A 22365-nucleotide genomic window follows, 5' to 3' on the forward strand; every position below is an offset into this window, starting at 1 on the left:
ATATACATTTAATAACATTACATACAATTAATATAAAGGCTATATAAGGCTTTAGGAAGCTCAAAGTCTAAACAAGTTTTAGCACATAAATCAGCTGATTTCACATTACAATTCTAATGATCAAATTATCCAACTAGCAAACCACAAAAACATACCTAGGATAGGAAAAGTCTTGTTTGTTAGTTTGTTTATTTATTTATTTTTAGTGTATTTATTTTGAATATGGAACCACACATCTTTTCCCTAAGTTGAAAAACTTGGGCAAAATTAGTTTTATATATTAGTTAACATATACGTGTGTGTATGTATCTATATATGTAAAATTATCTTAGTTTTATAAACCACATTCAAAATACATGGTTTAAAAGTATTAACTGAGATACAAGAGATTTTAAAAGAAGTTTTCAAAGTATTTGGGTTACAGGTACAAATTTACAGAATTACAAAGACCTATAGTACATACCAAAGGCCACAGCTTATTTATTTGCTATTTTCTGGTTCTTAAACTAATGAGGAATTACATTAAATGATCTATACTCTCTTTTAGTTTTAAAGTTTTGGTTATATTGTCTTGCTTTTAAATAGTTAAGACCATATCTCAAACAAAGTTGTCTAAATAGACAACATGACCCTGAATTAAAGATTTTTTTCATCCCTTTTTTGGCTTCTAGTCCCTTGTAGTCGGCTACTAGTGGGGAACAAATATTGCATATTTTACTCAACTGATTCTTAATCCCTGTGCTCCCTCCTCTCTCCAGAGCCCACAGTGCCCAGCACATGGTAAGTGCTCAATACTTATTGAATATTCTTGAATGAGTAGCAAAATATTAAGGACAGATAGAGAATTAAAAAGAATCTGGAGGTGACAATAGTTGCTTTTATAAAACCCCCAAACAATAATTTCAAAGCTCCTAGTCTCCTTTACATATTTACTTTGGTTTGTCTTTGTAATAACAACAAGAGCAAATATGGCACAAGAATACAAGGTTAAATCGTTACAGGTAAACTACAAGCAAGGACACATAAAAAAATTTAAGTTTCCATTCATATATTGAAGAAAGGACTTTTATTTACACTATTAGTAGATCCCAGCTACTCCAGTTACTCTGAGATATAATCATCTTATCAATGACAGGAAAAATATCTTCCAGTATTTCAGTTTTAACAGTTCTAATTAAACTGCTTAGTTATACTATAGAGTAAGAAGCAATCAATGAATTTTTTAGAAATAAAAAATATGTATATATATTACCCTGATGTCTAGGCCAAAATATATCTAACAACAAATTTTCTTGATTTCTATTGTCATAAAAATAAAGGAAAAATATATTGCAAGTATTTTCTTTATAGACAATTTCAATTAGAAAACAATAGTTCAATGAAAACAATACAGTGGTTCATGTGAGTGAACTGATATGGAAGCAAGAGAAGTATTCAAACTTGACAGATAACATTTATGTCAAATATAACTAAAGAATATCTGCCTCAATGACACATTTCCAGGCAGTAATTAGAGCTTTACAAATCTCAATTTTATCTTATATTCAAGGAAAATACAGGTCAGTAGGTTATGATCTTAAATTGTGGTTAAGAACCCTTTCTTTTAGCTTGTAAGATGTAGCCTTTTGATTTGATAATTCCTCTACTTTTAACAATGACTGAATATCGCAGTAGCCACAGAGGCACCCACTCATGTGCTTGAATGTCAGGGATGCTTTCCTGAAGTGCTTCTTGGAAACTTGCTTCAGAAAGCAGTTCTTAAAACAAACAACAAATAAAAACCCAAATTGTTAAACTTGAAAACAAAAGCACTTTACTATGTAGGTAAGCATTTAAATACAACAAAAGAAACACCTCAAAACTGAATATAAAAATACTTATCCTTAATGTGTGCTATGAATCTGAACCAGAATATCAGAAAGACCTAGGGAAAGTATCTACACCTGTAACCCAGGCAGTTTAATTCATAATTTCTGGTGAGTGAAGTCTGGATATTTGTATTTTTTAAAAATATCCAGGTGATTCTAATGTACAGCCAGAGACAATACAGGAAAGTACAAGGAAGGAATAAGAGTTACCCATAATCCTATCAACTGAAGATGGACCGCTTCCATTGCCATGTATTTCCATCCAACTATTTTTCTGTATATATTTATGTATATATCTATCCATATCTTAAAAACTAGAAATCATACTGTAGTTATAGCCTAATTTACTTTTTTCACTTATGAATATGTTCCCATGTAATTAAATCTTCTGTGAGAGTATCATTTTTAATAATTCTCCCAATATTACATTTTATAGATATCATAATTTATACATTTTCTTATTGTTGGTCAAAAAATTAGGTTTTTCCTAACATTTTGCTAATAAAAATAATGCTTAATGAACATCCTTAAAATGCTTGCCTGGCTATGGAATGACAAGGTCAAAGTACAAGTACATTTTGAAGGCTTGATACATAGTATATTGCTAGTTGCTTTCCAGAAAGACTGTACTTTATACTTAATAGACAATATTGGAGTGCCAATCCTACCATATCCTCAACTAGCACCAGCAATCATTTAAAAAAATCTTTTCCAATGGTTATCTTTTAATCTGTATCTCTTTGATGAAATCATTATTTTCTAATTCCACATTTATATCCAAGTCTTCTGCCACTGCTCCGATATGCCACTCCCTTCTTCACTTCCTCTTCTCCAGCCACACTGGCCTCATAGCTGTATCCTGAAATCCTCAAACATATTCCCACCTTGGGGCCACTGAGTCAGCTGCTCCCTTTTCCCTAAGCACTCTTCTTCCAAATACCCACATGGCTCTCTCCCTTCTTGCAGGTCTCTGATTAATGTACCCTAGCAGAGAGGCCTCCCCAACCATCCTATAGAAAATAACCACCCCCCCTAACCTGGACAACTCTTTCCTCCCTCAGCCAACTTTTCTTTAGAGCATATACCACCATTTATCACATTCAACATTTATCTTATTTGTGTGTCTTCCCAGCAGAATATAAATTCCATGAAGGTTGAGATTTTTCTGACTTGGTCCTGTTTTTCTAGTACTTAGAACAATGCCTGACACATAGTAGGTGTTCAAATGTCTCTTGAATTAATCAAACAGTATGGAAAGATTCCACTGGCATCAGAACCAACCCTATAGATAGGGATCAGGTGACTATCTATAGATGTATACAAGACTATTTGGGAATGCCAAAGAACCTGCCTGCCCCAAAATGAACTGCTGTGATATTTGAATAATATCAATAGTAAACTCTCAATAAATACTAGCTATTGTCATGTGCCAGGCACTTTTCTAAGTACTTTCCATGTATTAACTCTTTTAATCCACATGTTAACCACAAGAGATAGGTAATATTATTTCCCTTTACAGGGGGAAACTGACCCAGAGAGATTAGATAACTTGCCCAAGGTCACACAGCTAGTAAATGGTAGTTTTCATAAATGAAATGCAAATATCTCTTTGGAAAAGTAATATTAAGGTGTATTTGTTTATCAGATTGTCTAACTGAGGAGAGGATCTTGAGGGAATGAGGCATAATACAGATTAGATTTAATGGGAGTGGGGAGAGGAGTAAGGCAAATAAAAAGGGGAAAATTCTAAAGTCAGAATCACCTACTTCACAATTTTACCCTGACTACAGTTAAACGGTTACCATACTTCTAGGACAAAAAATAATGAAAAATAAACCTTGCTGAGGAATAAGGGTAATTTTAGAACAGAAGAAGGCCTTTAAGTGACTTATAAACAAGATTCGATTTTAGATGACAACCAGAGTTAAATGTTTTACAACTCGATTGCTTAAAAAATAAATCTGTCACAAAATCAGAGAACTGTGCTATTTATTAACCACATACTTTTAATTCAACTATGTTAACTCTTTCAAATTAGTAACCATGACAGAAACTTTTAAGAGAGTTGCTTCATTACAGATCAAAGTGAAGATCTGTATATAGTATATGAAGGATTAGACTATAAATTCTAATTAAAGTGTTTAGAATTAAAAAGACATCCAAATGTCAAATTACATTAGTAAAAAAAAAAAAAAACATACGCCCCCAAGAAGGATTAAATCTCTCTCCTCATATACATATATAATATATTCTTCCATAACAATGATGTATATTATTAGTACATAATCCACATGCCCACATTTAGATAACATGGAAATAAAATACTAGACACCCTAGTCTTTTCCTATTTTCTTTCTTACTGGAAAAAGGATGGGAGTGTTTTTCAAGTGCAGCTGGAAAGGGGTATAGGATCACCCATCAGCTGTTAATGATTATAGATGGAAAAGCCCCCCACAAAGTAAACAGAAAAATAATATATTATCTGCCAACACATAAAAAGTTAAAATTTAAGTGGTTTATATTTCAGAACAAATCAGTACAGCAATTCTTTGTTAGATTTTCACCAAAATGACCTTTTATTTAAAAAAAAAAAAAGAATCTAATTATTTACGCATGAAAGCCCTGCTGGAGAGAGGAAGTAAAAGTCACTATGTTCTATTCTGGGATGATTTAAATGGAAACTGATAAGAAAGTAAAGTTTCAGACGGAAATACTAATGTTTCAAATCAGAGAGACAGAGGGTATGGTGATGAAAAGGCTCCAAATTCAGCCAGGACCTAGGTCCAAGTTCAAATTTTGCGCTGTGCCAGCTGGGTGACCTTGGGTAGTTTCTTAAACTCTTAAGGTTCTATTTCCTCATCCATAAAACGTCTAGTTTCAGTTGTGAGGATTACAGATAATCTCTCTGAGGCATTTAGCATGATGCCTTGCATTTGAGAAAGAATAACTATTAAAACTCCTCCTCCACTTCCTACAAAACAGTTAAAAAAAAAAAAGATAATGAGGCTGATTGCTAATAAAGTATAAAGTCTTAAGAGGTTATCCATAAGCATCCGAAAAATAAATTGAGTCAAACCACCTATATAACGCCATCTTTTTAGAAATGAAAGTAAAAATTGAATGTTTTTCTCCAGGAATCACCTATAAAATATAATTTTCTCCAATTTTTACTAAACTAGAACTTCTATAAAAATGTCATGGAAATTTAAAACTTCCACAAGATCTCTCTCACTTAACCACACCAAAAATACTGTTTCATAGATCCTGTATATTTACTGAGTAAAACTCCACCTCTGCTCCCTATGAAACTGTGAAAAAATGAAAATGGAGCAGACTGCTAATAAAGTGTAAAATATTATCTTCCCAGCTTTCCAAATTATCTTGTAAAATGTTGATAAAAAAATTATTCTACAAAAGGCAGACAAGCCATTCTCATTAATCAAATGTTTCTGATTAACATCAAGCATATATATGTTAACAGTAATGATTAATAAAATACCTGATCAAATACCTATCCTAAGATGCTTAAGTTTCAAATTAAATTTTATCTGCTTCTCCTTCCAAATATTTATCCTCTTCAATTAAGTGGCCCTTTGGTGCAATCTTTGCCGTACTAGACAATATTATATGTGACACTATCTAGAATATCGTACAAGATCTTTTCTGTGTAGCTTAATATCTATAAACTTCAGCAGACTGGATGTCAGAAAATGAACGCTTCACTTCTTTTCCCACTGATACAAAGACAATAGTAAAGCTTTCTGAAACTAAAATGAAGGCATGTATGTTTTGAACTATTAAGCATAGTTCTAGGTGAGAGCATTGTACCTTCATCACAATTAAAAACTGTGACACAATTAAACATTAAATTTTAACAAGTAGCTTCTTAAAAGATAAAAGCTCACCACCAATCTCTATAAATGAAAATCTCAGTCTTACCTTTTGGATCATTATGAGTCAACAGCTGTATATCAAATTGTTTAGCAAATGCAGTCAAATCAGGTGGCATCACACAGCAGGAGGCAAGATTAACTTGATTACTATTTGGTTTTACCTAGAAGTGGGGAAAAAAAAAATCATGACATCTCCACTAAATTAAGTACTACAGAAAGTAGAAAGCAATAAAAGGACTCAATTTTAGAACAAATGAAATATGACATTCTACAGTGCTTAACATTTACAAAATACTTTTACATGAATATATTTATTAATGTATGCTTTTCTGACTCATGTTAGTGGTAACAGGGAAAGGAAGAATAGCTCTAGGAGAGAGGAAAAAGCAAATATATTACTACACTATTAAAAAGTCTCATGCTAGGGCTTCCTAGGTGGCGCAGTGGTTAAGAATCCGCCTGCCAATGCAGAGGTCATGGGTTCGATCCCAGCTCCAGGAAGATCCCACATGCCACGGAGCAACTAAGCCCGTGTGCCAAAAAATAAAAAAAAAAAATAAATAAATAAATAAATAAAAAAAAAAAAAAAAAAAAAGTCTCATGCTAGAACCTGCCATCTAATACATCTGCCTTGGAAACTAATATGATTCTAAGTGTGATGATTCCACCTACAAAGGAAACATGTCTTAAAGATAGAGGGTCAAATACAAATGATAAGTACATTTAATGTTGAAGTACACAATATGGTTATTAATCAGACACATTTGAAAAAGAGAAGAATTAGGTAATTCTAATAGATGCTCTGGTTAATTTATAGATACATTTCAGATCATCTAACTCTATCCAGCAGGATCTTAGCCACATTCTGGTTATCACCAAGTCAAAGGGACAAGGGGCAACTTTTCTCTAGGGTCTTCCTGCCCATGAGAAAATGAAAAGGCTGGTGATGCAGTAAAAGGAATAAAGAAAAATACAGACAGTAAAGGTAAACTACTTGTAAGCAACTTCCCTAATAATTTTGTTAGGCCAGAGAGTGACAGGGATTAATTTATGACTCTTACTCCACATCAAGTTCTGTGAACTGAAAGTCTTATATATCTTTAAATAACAGAGCAAAATATTTGTTATATATGATATTCTCTTACTTGGAAAATTAGAACCATGGACTCATAATACCTAAAGGAAAACATAATATTTTTACTGCATAATTAAAACTGAAGGGAAGAGCCTTAATTCATTTTGCTATGAATGCTTCAAAACACACTCTCTAGTGTTTTTGTCAAAGCCTGCCTCAAAACTCCCATATCTGGAACAGTGACCCCACAGTGGTGTCCACTATGTGCATGATGTTTAATGTGATGCAGCAAAGACCATAAAAAATAGGCTCCTCCTGGAGTACTCGTGACCTAGACATCCTTTACCTGTGCCCACTGATACAGCTGCTCCAACTGGGTTTTATCCAGATCAGAGGTACCTATAGCAACAATTTTTTTGCTCTGAACTAAGTTTTGTAATTCTTCCCAGTAAGGCTGCAAATGCTCCAAGGAAAGATTAACTCCATCTTCAATAGGAGGTGAAGCAATGATCACAGAATCCAGCTGCGCAACTCCAAGGACTGAACAGGCTGATGTGAAGGAAAACACAAAGAGGATAAATGTTTGTTTCATAATAAAAACAAGTTGTTTCTAATGTTCTTTAAGTACCCCACCGAATTCTGTCCATACAATTCATTAGTATTCTACATAACAGATTATTTCATTAGGTTTCATAATTTACCTGTCATTTAGAACACTTCCATCTTTTAAAAAAGTGTATGTGCCCATTCATCTGCTTGGTCTGTGTGGCAGACATGGGTTTCTTTGACCTGCCTCATTCCCAGGGAAACTCACAACTACTACAGGTTCCTCTTCCCAGGGAACAGGCCTCCTTGTTTCCTAGGCCCCAGCACTTTTTAGTAGCTTCTGACTTAATAGTCTATAATTGGTAGTCACAGCAAAGAACAAGCTTGAGACTCTGAAAAACTGAATTTATGGTCTTAACCTATATATTAATCTATATTTACAGATGTAGATAATTTCCTAATTTCTATAAAAATAGTTTTAAGAGTTTATTTTTAATGATTATTGTTCACTCCATAGTTATATTAAAGAGCTATTTATATAACCATTCAATGTATACAAATACTGGAAGAATGTTTTAAAAGAAAAAATAATGAATAACTATAATGCCATAGAAACCTAACCAAGTACTGAAAATAGATAAAAATGCTTGTTTTTGTTGTTGTTATTCTTTTGATATTTCACCTGTAGTACTAAAAGGGTTAAGAACATGATTAAGGAGAAATTCTACCTCCAAACATATAGTTAATATCTAATTATGTTACATCTTTTATATTCCCCTTATATATCAAAATATGACTTTACTTAAGTTGATGTGATTCTACGAAGCCTTAAGAAATTAGGCTAGAACTTTAAAAGGTAAAATTGCAATAAGCTCATTTTCTTTTTTACCTGGACCTGAACACAGGATATAACTAATACACCTACACTAATTTAAAGTCCACTATGAAAACAAAAAGTTGAAATTTTGCTTACCCATGTCAACTGCATTTCTAGTTGATGATGAAGAGTTTGATCCTACAATGAACAGTTTTGCTGGGTGACAAAGAAGACAAAATAGATTACTATATTTGAGTAACATTCTACTACATAGTAGTAAAACTGCTAAAATACTAAGATGACAGATAATCCTGAATGAATTTTTTCCTTTCCTAGTTGCATTGTTTTATAGTTTTCATTTTAAGACCTAAAAGTATATTTCCATTGTAATTTTAAAATTATATTCTAGTTGTCAACAAGTATCTGGTTGTCAAAATAAAAAAGCAAATATTAATTTCCCCTTTATCAGAAGGCAGGGCAGATAAATACAGAAACTTATTCAAAATGTATATTTTTATGAATTAAACATTAATGGAGCATATTATATACTTTCTCCAATAAACTAAAGTCTATGTAAAGACTAAATTAAAATTACCTGTAATGAGAAGAAAATTGAAAACAAAACAAAAAACAAACATCCCACAATCCTACCTTCCTAATACTGAATACAATCATTTTCATTTTTAGACGACATTACCTTCAAGTTCTTGCTCATATAAAGCACAATATGTATTTTCTACTTCCATGTACGTGATTTACCCTTAATGTAACAAATACTTTTTTCACATCTCTGTGCAGTATTTAGTTATCTTAATTTTTTTTTCTCATAACAGTAATGTATTCACTCTAGAAATGAGGAAAACCTACAGGAGTAGAAAAACCAAGCCAAAACAAAACAAAACAAACAAAAAAACCAATAGTCTCATCACCAAAAGCAATTATTGTTTGGTTTTTATGTACTCTGGATTTTTCTTTTGCTTTTTATTTATTTATTTGGCCGCAAGGCTTGTGGGATCTTAGTTTCCCGATGGGGATTGAACCTGGCCCCTCACCAGTGAAAGCACAGAGTCCCAACTACCAGACTGCCAGGGAATTTGCTGTACTCTGTATTTTTAATGAATATTTTTACACACTCTTGTCCATCAATGGATGAATGGGTAAAGATGTGGTACATATATACAATGGAATATCACTCAACAGTAAAAAAGGAACGAAATTGGGACATCTGTAGAGACATGCATGGACCTAGAGACTGTCATACAGAGTGAAGTAAGTCAGGAAGAGAAACACAATATCGTATATTAACACATATATGTGGAATCTAGAAAAATGGTACAGATCAACTGGTTTGCAAGGCAGAAATAGAGACGCAGATGTAGAGAACAAACATATGGACACCAAAGGGGGAAGTGGGGGGGGGAGGGGGGTTGGAGTGGGATGAATTGGGAGATTGGGATTGCCAATATATATACATTACTAATAAGAAAAAATATCAAATTGTACACTTTAAATATATGCAGTTTATTGTATGTCAATTATATCGCAATAAAAGTTCAAAAAAAATTTTCACACTCATTTTTAATGGTGAACATTAATCTGTACTTTTGATAGGGTATAATTTACTGAATGATTTCCTGTGTTTTGAACATTTAATGTTTTTATCACATATAATGTTGAAATAAACATCTATGCTTTTTGTTCAACTTTATACCAGAAGCATTTCCCAAGGACAGTCAGAAATGTGATTATGAGTCAAAGAATATGATCTTTTTTTGTGTATCTTGTTCTATTTTATTTACCTCCTACTTTATAAAAGATTTGTACCAGTTTACCAGACCACTAAAAGTTAGGAGCTGCTCTCCTAACAATATAGGATGCTATTTAAAACAAACCATAAAACAAACATATATATATATGCTAATTTGATAGGTACAAAATATACCTGCCTAGTACCACATTAATTGGCATTTTTTTGGTTACCAAGAAAGTTGAGTAGTTTTGCCTATTTATGAAATTGAGGCTTTGGCTTGATTTCAACTCAGGTTTATATGTATATATTTACTTTATGTAAATTCACTGTTCAAAAATCTAAATGTACTCAACAAATAGGTGGAGTAATAGGAAAACAAGAACAGAGAAAATCAGAAAGGGGAATGGAAAGAAAACAGGGTTAATGAAATACCCTTACGTAAAGTTCCCGGCATTCAACACATACAACAAATTTTCCTTGTACAATATTTGATGTATTTGTCATTTCCTTTCTACTGCTGGAGAGTCTTCCTAAAACACTGATTTCCTCGTGTTACTTCTCTATTTAAAAGCCATCACAACTTCCTTACCAGGTGAAAGTCAATCTTCACCACTTTGTTCCAGCCTTAGCTCCTATAATTATACTCTGTGAAAACCCTCCCCATCACTATTCCTCTGGCCATGAATTTGTGCCATTTGAAATGGTCTCCTCTCTCTGAAAGATGAGGCATTTTTAGGTAGGTGAAAAGAGGAAAGCTCTCGATACTTATCAAAAACCTTAAGCCTTCCAGGAACTGAGGATAACTTGTAAGAGCTCCAAGATCTATGCCATGATGAACTGCAATCAACCACAGAGCAATGTTGCTCTGGTGTCCTTTCCAGCTCAAATAGTAATGTGAAATTAATAGAAAGAAATGGGTTTTGTAGTCAGGCATACCTGGATGGATTCCTAGTTCGACCACTTACTTGCTGTATGACAACTTTCAAGTTATTTAATGTTACCTGTGCAATGGGGATAATAAATCTACCTTGCAGAATAGTTTTGAAAATTTTATGAAGAAATATAACCATAAAGTGCTTGATATAAAGCAAGATTCAATAAATGGTAGTTATTATTATTAGAGTCAAAAGACAATGCCCTATCTCATCTTACATGTTCATCCTAATAAGAGTAATAATAAAATAACAACCACAACACAACCATAAATGGTAATAAATAACAGCTACTTGGCACTTACTTTGTGCCAAGCACCATGCTAAGTGCTTCTTTTGTTATTTTATCTAACTTACAAAGAAGCCTGTGAAACAGGTGTATCCCCATTTTATAGATGAGGAAACTGAGCTCAGAGAGGTTAAATCATTTGTTAGACCCAGATTATATCAGTCAATAATCTGCAGATCCAGGAATTTCAATCAAGTTAAGTTCAAGCATTTAATGACTATGTTATGCCAACTGTAAGCTGAGGACAAGAACAGCTTAATTCCTTGAGCTTAGCACTATCTCTGGGAAGTAGGAGTCACTCCATCTTTGCTGAATGGGTAGAGTAGGTATTTTATTTCTCTTCATGCATCTAGTTGCCCAGAGTTCCTTCTCTGCTCCCAGGCAACCCTAGCCATTGGCAGTGTCACACCAGGGAAGGAGGGCTTATGCTGGCTTCAGGTGGGCATTGCTCTTAAGTTTTCCCTTTATTCTTTCCATTTCGTACACCTTACTCTTCCTACTGCTCTGATGTCTTACACATAAATTAATGAGAACGTCATGAAGAGGTGAAGTTCTATTCTGACTCCACTGAAGCAGCCAACAGTGACCTCCTATAACTCCCTCTTTAAAGCTGACTTTAAAATTATGTTATAAAGAATCTCTATATTTCCCACACTTAGTAATCAAGTTACTCATTACCAGAAGCAAAGAAAGGTTTAGTCCCATGCCTGACAAGACCTCACTATCATCCGTTGTTTAACAAAATGAACTGTAAAGGCTGGACTTTACCAGAAACTTTCATTTCTTCTCTTTCATCGGGATTTATCTTTTCTACTGCATGAGATACAGTACATTCCAAGACATCTGGAAACTCCTATAATAAACACATGACATTTACAATAAATATAAAATTAATGCTCCTGATTAGCTATATATTTTCTATTGTCCATAACAGTCTTTAGAAGCAGGGAACCCATAAGACAATAGAGTTCTTTACCTGAGGCCTAGATGGACTTCATAAGGTTTGTAACCCTGAAACAAAGGTAAAGCGCTGTGTGTGTGTGTGACCATTTTCGGGGAAAAAGTGTCTCATTTATGAGTTACTCAGAGGGATGTATCAAAACATCAAATGAACAAATCAAAAACAAATGAACAAACAAGCAAACTGGGCAGTATGTGAGGAGTTAGAACCACTAACACAGTGAATACCTTTACTCAGAAAAGAAACCAATGAAAAGTAATTAATATTTTCCTTCTGGATACTGACATGTTAAAACTTCCTATATATCAACCACAAACATTTTAAGCTAAAATATATTTTTTTCTGAATGCAATGGAAAAAAATAAAGGCCATTCCAATACATAAAAATGAGTAGTTAACGCATGAAATGATAAAATATTAACACATACAAATCACACACTAACTCACATTTACAAGACTAAAACAAAGTAAACAGTGAGGATTTTCCCATGATTATTCAGCATATTACAATGCCTGGCACATATTAAGTATTTATGAGTCATGCACAGAGTGAATGGTCACTTCAGAGAAACAGAGACAGATAGAAGATATTAATTAATGTCTGCCTAGCAGCCACAGAGTTACAAACTTGCAGTATTCTTAGGGAAACCATTATTTTCAGCACATGTCCTCTTTCATGCTTTTTAAATAGTCTATGTAATTTGTTACAAGCCTTTGGCTAAGTTGGATTCCAAAGAGTGGTTTACGGACAGGTGTTCTGTATACTAACATTTATGATAACAGCTATATACTGACATTCATCAAAACACAGTTCCTTACTGTTTCATAAGAAACTGATGCTTAAAAAGTTATTTTTAGTGAGTATATTTTGGGTTATATTCTACCAAAGCAATCTACTAACTAAAACTGTCTGATAGTCATTCCTCTACTAGACCAAATATAAACTGGAACAAAACACATTTTGAGAAAACTGTGGTGGGAATCTTAGTAGCTTGTCTAGTTGAAGAACTGACTACAGAATCGGATTTTCTCTTTCATGCTTAAGCCTACTGGGTCAGACTGCTACCTCAGCAGATCAACCACAATGAGTTTCATGCTAATTGCCTATTGGACTTTCCTATCAAACCTGAGGAAATGAATTTCTGGCTTATTATATGATTTCTTCATTTACAGTTCACTCACCCTGACCAAATCTGGGTTGATTTGGGAACTCCACTCATTCAAGGTCTTTTGGATACAATCTCGAAGCTGCAAAAGAAATGCATTTTGAAACAGTTAATCATACACTACACTTTTCTGTACTCCTACAGTAAGACTGCATTAGTCTGGTAAGTCGGAATAAGAATATATAAAAAGGAAATACCATACAAACCAAAATTGTAATTCTATAAGGTTTTTGTTTCCTTTAACAAAGATTGATTTAATTATTGATGTTTTTATCCTACTCTTAATATACAAATGTTCTTGACCTAAAGCAATAATTATTTAAAAAGTATTTTTGTACCAATGAAAATTTAAGTAAACTTTTGAGACACAAAAACATTCCTAAAGAAACAAAAATATTTTTCAAGAATAAGATTTATAAATGGAGGAACTTCAATTCAAGCCGGGACAGCCTGCCTAGAATTAACTAACTACTATGCTATATTCCACAAAAGCAAACGAATGATTCCCTAAGTGTGGCCAGAGAAACTCCTACATTAGACTTACCTGTGGTGTTTATTAAAAGTTTAAATTCCTGAACCCCATCCTAGACTTCCTGAATCACTAAGGGCAGCAGAACTTTCATTTTAACAAGCCTCCAAGTAATCAAAACTTACTCCAAAGCCTAGAAACCGTCATACTCATATCTTGTAGAAGTCAATTTGTCCATAAGTCATTTCCTAACAGTTTGGTAGACCTTCGATCTGTCGTCAATGTTTTCTTATATAAACAAGTTTATTACACTAACATTATAGTATTTTGTAAATTTATTAAAGTGTCTATATACAAATAACAACAAAAATTCACAAAGCAATATTTATGCTTACTACATGCCAGATACTTTGATGGCTTCCATTCTATGAGTTAGAAAAAAATATGCCGCTCCATGACTCACTGAACTGATTTATGACCACAAATGGGTCAACACTAGCAGTTTGAAATCACTGCCTTATAAATACCAAGGGCACAGTGCTTTGCATTGTGTGGGCAATCAATGAAAAAACAAATGAGTAACTACACTGAATTGCAAAAGCACTTTCCTAACCAACAACAAGAAATTAAATTTCTGAACTCACTATCTGATCAATGACTGCTTATGATAAAAACTGACAAAAGCACTTTACTGCTTATATCTCAGTACAGATAATTATAATGGACAACTGGTTTATCAACTTAAGAGCTCAGAGTCACCTATTTAAGATTTACAATCTAAAACAGCAATTCATGTGCTATCCCAATATAACCCATGTGAATTCAATTTACAGGGACTATATCTTTATGAAAGGTATATTAATAATCAAATTTAAGTCAGTATATAAAAATTAGTTGATAATCATTCTAAACAGAATTGCAAGTCAATATTCTTTGAAAAATTAATAAAAATTGATGCAGCAGGACCAACTAGAAGTTAACAATTTTATCAGGAGTGCTGTGGCTCAAATCATAGGATAATTTTTGGAAATTTTCCTCTGGAAGGACAGTTAATTTGCCTAAGGCTTTCCTGATGAATTTCTCAATTCATGAAGATAAGTATATTTTCAGAGTGTTCGCTCCCTTCTGTCAGGACAAATCATGGAATAGTCCAATGTTACAATAATATGAGCAACTCATTACCTACATCGCAAACTTAGTGATTTTTAATCTTTTATACATTTTCTATATTGACCGAACATTAACCTTGTGCTTTTTTGTTCTCTGCTCTCACCATTCTCACCATATACACACCGCAACAGGGAAGATGAGCTCACCATAATGTCGTGCATCAGTAGATCTGGAGTTGTATAAGTTTAAAAAATGCTACATGATCAAACAGATAACTGGTCAAAATAGTCCTTTAATGGCCCATTTAAAAAACAAGATTTGATTTCATAAAATTCCAGTGAAAAGAAAATCTGGGCAGAGATCATAGAATAATGGAAAAAAAAAAAAACCCCAAAACTCAAACATTAGACTAGAAAAGACCTTTTAGGAAATTTAATGATCTCTCTCTACCCAATGTGTAAACTTTCTCAATTATTAGTGATTTACTCAGTTTCTTTATTCAATGAGGTTAAACTGTTTCAAATAGTGTATCCGAATTTAGAGCTCTGGTTGCTACAAAGTTCTTTACACAGACACAAAACATGCCTCTCCTATTCTAATCAAGCTGTCATGTTTTTCTCTACATATGCTATCATATCTACAAGTTTTCCTCAAACATTTTCAAGTTTTAGTTTTGTCTCTCTTATGCAGCACTCAAAATAAAATACACAAATCACAATTAATCTTTTGAACAATGTTTTTTCAAACTGTGGGGTGTGACTCATTACTGCATTAAAAAATCAAGTTAAAATTAAGATTACATTAGGATAAAAATTTAAAAATTAAAAATTGAAATGATTAAAAAATCAGAATATACAGTATATAGTAAGGGTTAAAAGCTTTTCATGAAACTTGTGTGTGTATGTGAGTGAGAGAGAGAGAGAGGGGACCATCAATTGGGCTGCCAAGGTAAAATGCATTTTTTTTTTTACTGGGTTTGCAGTCAAACTGAAAATGACTACCTTAGCGTGTGTTGAGTGAGATAAGAGAGAGAAAATTTTACCCAATATTATCTACATGCAAAATGTTGTACTGAACTATCACCCTGGAGAAATTAAAGGTCTACTACAAAACACGCATTTATCTCTGGGAGAAATAACACAAATGAAGGTGCTTTTTTAAAAAAAAAAAAAGAAAGAGACAAACTGAGCTGCATTCTGGACACAGAATATGGCAGGGATCCTGATTCCTACTAAAGTTACAACCAAGAGTGCTCATCTCCTGATGGGCCCTTACTCTCAACACCAGGCCTGGGCACACCCGCCAGCTCCAGCTCAGAGGGATGCTACCTAATACTACATAGTATATCACCAACATCTTATTTAACAGAGCAGAAACTGACTAGAAACACAGCTGATGATATCATAATATGACATGGTTTAGGAAATTTTCTTTTTAATAATATTTATTTTATCTCTCTGCATCAGACTGACAAGAGAGACAAATGCTTGCGTGGTGTTTTCATATATGATCTCTTTTATTCCTCACCGTGACCTGATGAAGATATTATCCAGTTTTAGAGTTACGTACATCAAGAATCGCGACAGTAACTTTCCCAAAGTCACAGATCTCCTAAGTTAAAAGTCTGTTTTCTTTATTGTTATTTAATACCAAAATCGTACCACCACCATGCCTCAGCAACCAGCTGTGCATAATAACCGACCCTCCCCTGAAAGAGACCAGCTACGTTAACAAATATGTAGTAAGAGTATCATTCCAGATTAAGCTCTGCCACTTCAAAATAGTGATCAGTTGTTAGGCAAATAAACTGAGTTAGGTTAATCTTCGGCAAGAGAAATAAATGCCTTATTCCAAAGCCGAATTGGAGCGGTCATTTGCCTCACAGCAAGAGGGACACTGCTGCCAACAGCCTACAAGCTACGTGGATTATTACCACTACTTCATCTGCGTCTTCGGGAAGCTAATCCCCAAAATATTTCTTTACCCGGACACGGTGGGGGCGGGGAGAGGTAGGGAGAGGGACCGAGCGCTGGACCGGCCCTCTCTGACCCCCTCGCCCGGGAGAGCGAGCCAATAGGTTGGCGAGTTCGGTTCTCAGACCGGAGCGCTGACAGAGGGCGGCACTCTGTGTGAAGCTGCACCTGCCGAATTTTTACAGACGCTGTGCCCCCCACAGCAGGTTCCGATGCGCCAGCGCGCCGACAGCCGCCCCAGCCTCCTCCCGCGGGCGGAGCCCAGGTGCGCGCCCGGAGCCCGACCGCCCGCCCTCACCTCCCGCCGCTTCCCCGCCTCTCGGAGCCGCCCGGCCCGGCCCGGCCCGCGGCCTGCCCCAGGGGCCCGGCGTCTGCGCCGGCACGGTCGCCGCCCTCACCTCCTCGCTGTGCGTGGACGGGCACTTCTTCCGCAGGCGGCCCCAGTTCAGCAGGTTCCCCGTCTGCAAGTGCAGGGTGCGGGCCCGCGCCAGGAGCGCCCCGGCCGCGCGGCTGTCGGTGCCCATGGCAGCAGCCGACGGAGCGGGCCCGGCGGCGACGGGGCCGCAGGCGGGGAAGGAGGCCGCCCTTGTAGGACGCGGTGCCCGAGGCCGGAGAGCAGAGCGCGAGGCTGCTCGCCCCGCGCGGCGGGACCCCGGCCTGCGCTCGGGCCCGAGGGAGGCCGGGCGGCGGCGGAGCGGCGGCCCGGGAAGGACGCGCTGTGTCTGCGGCTCCTGCTACTGCGGCCGCCGCGGGAGAGTTGACTCCCAACTGAGGAGCCGTTTCCTGGAAGACAATGACTAAGCAGAAATCGCGGCGGAGAAAGTGCTTCGTAACCGTTACCCGTCCCGCGGCGGGGCCGGGCGGGGCGGGGCGGGGCGGCGAGCGGGCTGCTGGGCGCCGGCCCGCGGGTGACTGGCCCTCGGCCTGCAGCGGGCGTGGCGCCGGGAGGCGAGCGGGTGCACGGCGGAGTGAGCGCGGGGCACGCGGGGCGGGGCGGGGCGGGGCGGCGAGGCGCCCGACGCTCGGCAGAGCTCCCCCTGTCGGTCAGAGGGCGGCGCGCTGGCCCGCGCTACTTCCACTTAGTGCAGGCTTCGCTCACGGTCTCACCTCCCAGTCAAGGGGCCGTCACGCGGGTGATACCCCTAGGTCAAGGAAGGGAGGGAATATGGGGATATGTGTATAAAAACAGTTGATTGAACCTGGTGTACCCCCCAAAAAAATAAAATAAAATAATAAAAAAATAAATAAATAAATAAATAAATAAAAAGAGAAAGTACCGAGGCTTTGAAATACTAGCCGGTTTCAGTTCTCAGAAGCGGAGGTTAATGCACAAGGGCCCCCTTCTCCTTCAACTTTGCTTCGCTACCTCTTAGTTCATTTCCTTTCTCAAGGGTTTTCCCCCAAACTGCTCATTTTTCTTCATGCCCATTAATTAAAGGTCTATTGATTTAGAATAAGACTTAATCTCTGCCCTTGAGAAGCTTACACTCTAGTTCCAGTCACAAGGCCTAAGCATATGAAACAATGAGTAATAATATAAGAACATCATAGTTTCTAGATGAGTTCAGATTAAAGAGAACCGCTTAAATCGGTGAGATCAGGGAAGATATGACCCATTCCCTTAGAGGTGGTTGTGATTCTTTTCTCCTATTAAATTTCATATGTAGTATACTTGGTATGAACCTCAGATTTAACATTTATCGAGCTTTCCTCAACAAATTTTTGCTTTTGTTGACAGTAATCAGATATACTAAAAAGCAAAACGCTATTAAAAAGAGATGAATTCCAGTAAGTAAGAATTAGGGGAGGGATGGAAAAGAAGCCCCTTCTAGTAGGAGGTTAGAAATTGAGGCCGATCTTGAGTAAATATTTGTTGGCTGAATGAAGGTAAGAATTCATTGAAGATAAGGGTAATCCCAGAAGCAGGTACAAACGGGGGCTATTTTAGTTAATGTAAACATTTGATTCTTATGCTGCATTTTTTGTGGCATCATTTCTTGGCTTTCTGTGTATTTTCTAGTAACCTGCAAATAATACTTGAATAAAGCTTACAGGTTATATACCTCCTAATTTATTAAATCTACCTCCTTGCTGGCAATTTATATAGCACATTGGTCACTGACATAAACCTGTATGGTTTGCAAATATGACTTTACCAGGTACTGGTTATTTTAACTTAGACAAGTCACTTAGTCTCTGTGTTTCACTTTCTCCTGTCTCCGCAGATGGTAGTTTAAATTACATGACATTGTTGATAATTGACTATTTTTAATCTACAGAAATGGCTAGTTCCCATGGTTCCACCTAATACAATATCTACTACATTGGGTAGGTGTGAGGAATTAATGAGAGAACTTATAAAAGCCCTTAGTACAGTACTTGGCTTATAGTAAATGTTCAGCAGGTGAGAGTGCTTAGAACTAATAATACCTCTGCTCTTTCCCCCTTACAATCCAGGTCTCACAATAGCAGCATCACGTTCTGTTTTTATTTTATTTATTTTTTAAATAAATATATGGGAGTTGGAGAGAGTTTTTTTTTAAAATTAATTTATTTTATTTATTTGGCTGTATCAGGTCTTAGTTGCGGCTCACAGGATTCTCTCTAGTCGTGGCCAGCGGGGTTAGTTGCCCTGCAGCATGTGGGATCTTAATTCCCCAACCAGGGATTGGACCCGTGTCCCCTACGTTGGAAGGTGCATTCTTAACCACTGGACCACCGGGGAGGTCACACATCCTGCTCTTAAAATTTACATTTGTAGGGGAATTCCCTAGCGGTCCAGTGGTTAGACTCAGGGCTTTCGCTAAGGGTGGGGGGAGGGGGGAGGTTCCATCCCTGGTGGAGGAACTGAGATCCTGCAAGCTGCAGGGCCTGGCCAAAAAAAAAAAAATTTTACATATGTTAATTCCTTTACTCTTCACAGCAACTCAGATAGGTAATTTGTTGAAAATCTCAGGCAGTACTAAGTGTTGGGGGCCTCAATCAAAACCTAGATCCTTCATCTTCAAACTATTTACTCTTCCATACTACAATTTACTTTATGCTACATACAGTGTATTTATTGAGGTAATTTTAATTCTTGAATGTGTATGTACATTTTATATGATTTTTGTGCTTGTACAGCTTTATTTTACAATATATTATACTTAATGATACCATTGACATGATATCATAGTTTTGGGAGAAAAGAAACCTTAGTCTTCTAAATTTATTTGGTCACAAAAACAGGGACTGCCAAATCAGAAGACTTTTACTATAAACAGTTATTTTGAATGAACCTTTTCCCCCCATCTAATGAAAGAGGAAAAAATGCAGACATATCCATCTTTGGGAACAGTATAAATTTTGGTTTCAGATACTTTAAAATTCTTCTGCAAATGCTTGTAAATACAAAGAGTCATTAACATTGACTGCCCTTTTTTCATTCTCCTTGACCTTTCCGGGGTCTGACACTACTGTCCACACTCTCCTTTAAAAACCACTCTTCTCCCTTAGCTTAAAATAAACTACACTACATATGAGAGTTTCCTCGCCATGTTTGATCTCAGAACACTTTTAAGAATTATTATGTGTTGTTGGAAGCCCAAGAGAGGCTCATGAGCTGTGTTTAGATTAAAGTAGACAGCAAAGATGGTTTCATAAATAAATTAATTGCTGTAGGAAGTGATCACATTTTCATTCATAGTCTGTTTTTATTTTATATATGAATGAAAAAAATTTGAAAATTAAATTTTATTTCACCTTATTAAGGGACTACCTGGTACATTTTATGCTTAATCAGGTAAAATTGATTTAAATTCTCAAATTTTGTTTTAATTTTTAAAATTAGCGTTACCACATTCAGGAGTCACTAACTGGCTTATGGCCACTCTAGAAGTGTGGGTTTTTAGAAGGATTTCTCTAGGATATTTCTGAAACCCAAATTGTTTGGAAATAATACAACTGTCACTATTTGTCACACGATTTGGAAGAATAGAACCAGTAGTTTGGAATAGAAAGAACATGAGCAAGTGCAGAGGAGTAGAAACACCCACAGCATTTTTGAAGATAGGAAAGGGAGGCACCTACCTTGAACACGAGTACCCCTTAAAGGTGAAGTGAATGAGAGTGTGATTAATGGAAGACCATTATCAGCAAGCTGGGGATTTGGGGTTTGGTTTAAGAAGACTTTGACCTTGAATAAAGCAGAGTCTTGACTCCAAGAAATAAGAAAAAAAATCTATATTTAAATAATATTCATTTAATCAATAGATATTTCTTACATGTCTATTAGAATACTTGTCAGGTGCTGGACGAGGCACTACAAATTTAGGGTGAGCAAAGCGTGACTCTATCCCTGTCCTTATATGATTGACAGTCCAATGGAGGAGGCCAACTTTAGTCATACAATTACAAGTAAATGTAAAATTCTACTGTGGTTGTTACGAGGAAGAAGGGGTACAAATATAATGTCTACAAATGGTATGTAAAATTGTAGTGGGAGTGATTCAATGCCAAGAGACCAGTGAGAAGACGCTGGTAGTCACCTAGACATAGGTTAGTGAGAACCTGGCCCGCAGTGAATGGAGGCTGTGAAGATGCATCAAAACAGAATATATGTGCCTTCATTTTGCCCCAGTTAGTGGAAAGGAGAGAAATCAGGTTACGATGGTGGGGTTAGAAAAACCAATAAGATTTTCTTAAAGCAAACAAGGTAGAAAGTAGGGCACAGAGAAAAGTCAGAGAGCCAAAACGTAGCAATTAGCCTTTAATGTTATTTTTCCATATTGATAAGAGCACAGCAACACTGATGAAATCCTAACACTGTCTGCCCCTCATTTATCATACCCAGTTTTCAGGTATGCTCAGTGGGCTGAAGTCACTTTATGATAATTATCTACTACATAGCAGGATTATAGGATGTATCCAAAGGAGTGATCTGTTTGTTCATACAGACAGTATTCCCTTTAGTATAAATCAAGTGTCTGGCATGTGGTACGTGCTCAATAAATATTTGTTGAATGAATGAATGAATGAGTGCTATTTCTGATGGTTTGTTTCAGAGCTGGGATGAATGCCCATATATTGGTTATTCTCTGAAGTCACACTCATCCAGATAAATCATCTTCATTCTGCTGCTGCTAAACTATTACTGTAGTAGCTGGAATCTGGGCAAAAGAAAGGGCCCCACGCAATTTCCTCTTCCCCTTCCTGCAACCCTGGCCTCACATCCCCCTGCCCCATAACGCTGCTGAGGGGTCTAGGAAAGGAGGAGAAAACAGCCCTTTCTAAGAGAGCAGGCAGGGTGGGCAATTTCAAATGGTTACGCCTGACAGAAAAAGGGAAGTAGAATCAGTTATTCACAGGCTTCACCATGCACAGGACCACAGCATCCCTGGAAAATAAACGGCATAAGAAGCATTTATTGGGCTTCCTTGGTGGTGCAGTGGTTAAGAATCTCCCTGCCAGTGCAGGGGACACAGTTTGATCCCTGGTCTGGGAAGATCCCACGTGCCGCGGAGCAACTAAGCCCGAGT

General features: G+C 36.5%; 1 protein-coding gene across 1 annotated transcript; it reads right to left on the bottom strand.

Moving 5' to 3' along the window:
* Positions 1-1049: 1049 nt before the first annotated feature.
* Positions 1050-17677, bottom strand: GCLM (glutamate-cysteine ligase modifier subunit). The gene is made up of 7 exons (XM_057717902.1): positions 17248-17677; positions 13314-13379; positions 11939-12023; positions 8356-8415; positions 7183-7385; positions 5808-5922; positions 1050-1757 (listed from the first exon to the last, which is right to left on the bottom strand). The coding sequence occupies exons 1-7, from the start codon at positions 17371-17373 to the stop codon at positions 1588-1590; spliced, it is 825 nt and encodes a 274-aa protein (XP_057573885.1). The 5' UTR covers positions 17374-17677; the 3' UTR covers positions 1050-1587.
* Between the last annotated feature and the right edge of the window lie 4688 nt (positions 17678-22365).

This window comes from Hippopotamus amphibius, chromosome 1 (genome assembly GCF_030028045.1).
Source record: "Hippopotamus amphibius kiboko isolate mHipAmp2 chromosome 1, mHipAmp2.hap2, whole genome shotgun sequence".
Classification (NCBI taxonomy): Eukaryota; Metazoa; Chordata; class Mammalia; order Artiodactyla; family Hippopotamidae; genus Hippopotamus; species Hippopotamus amphibius.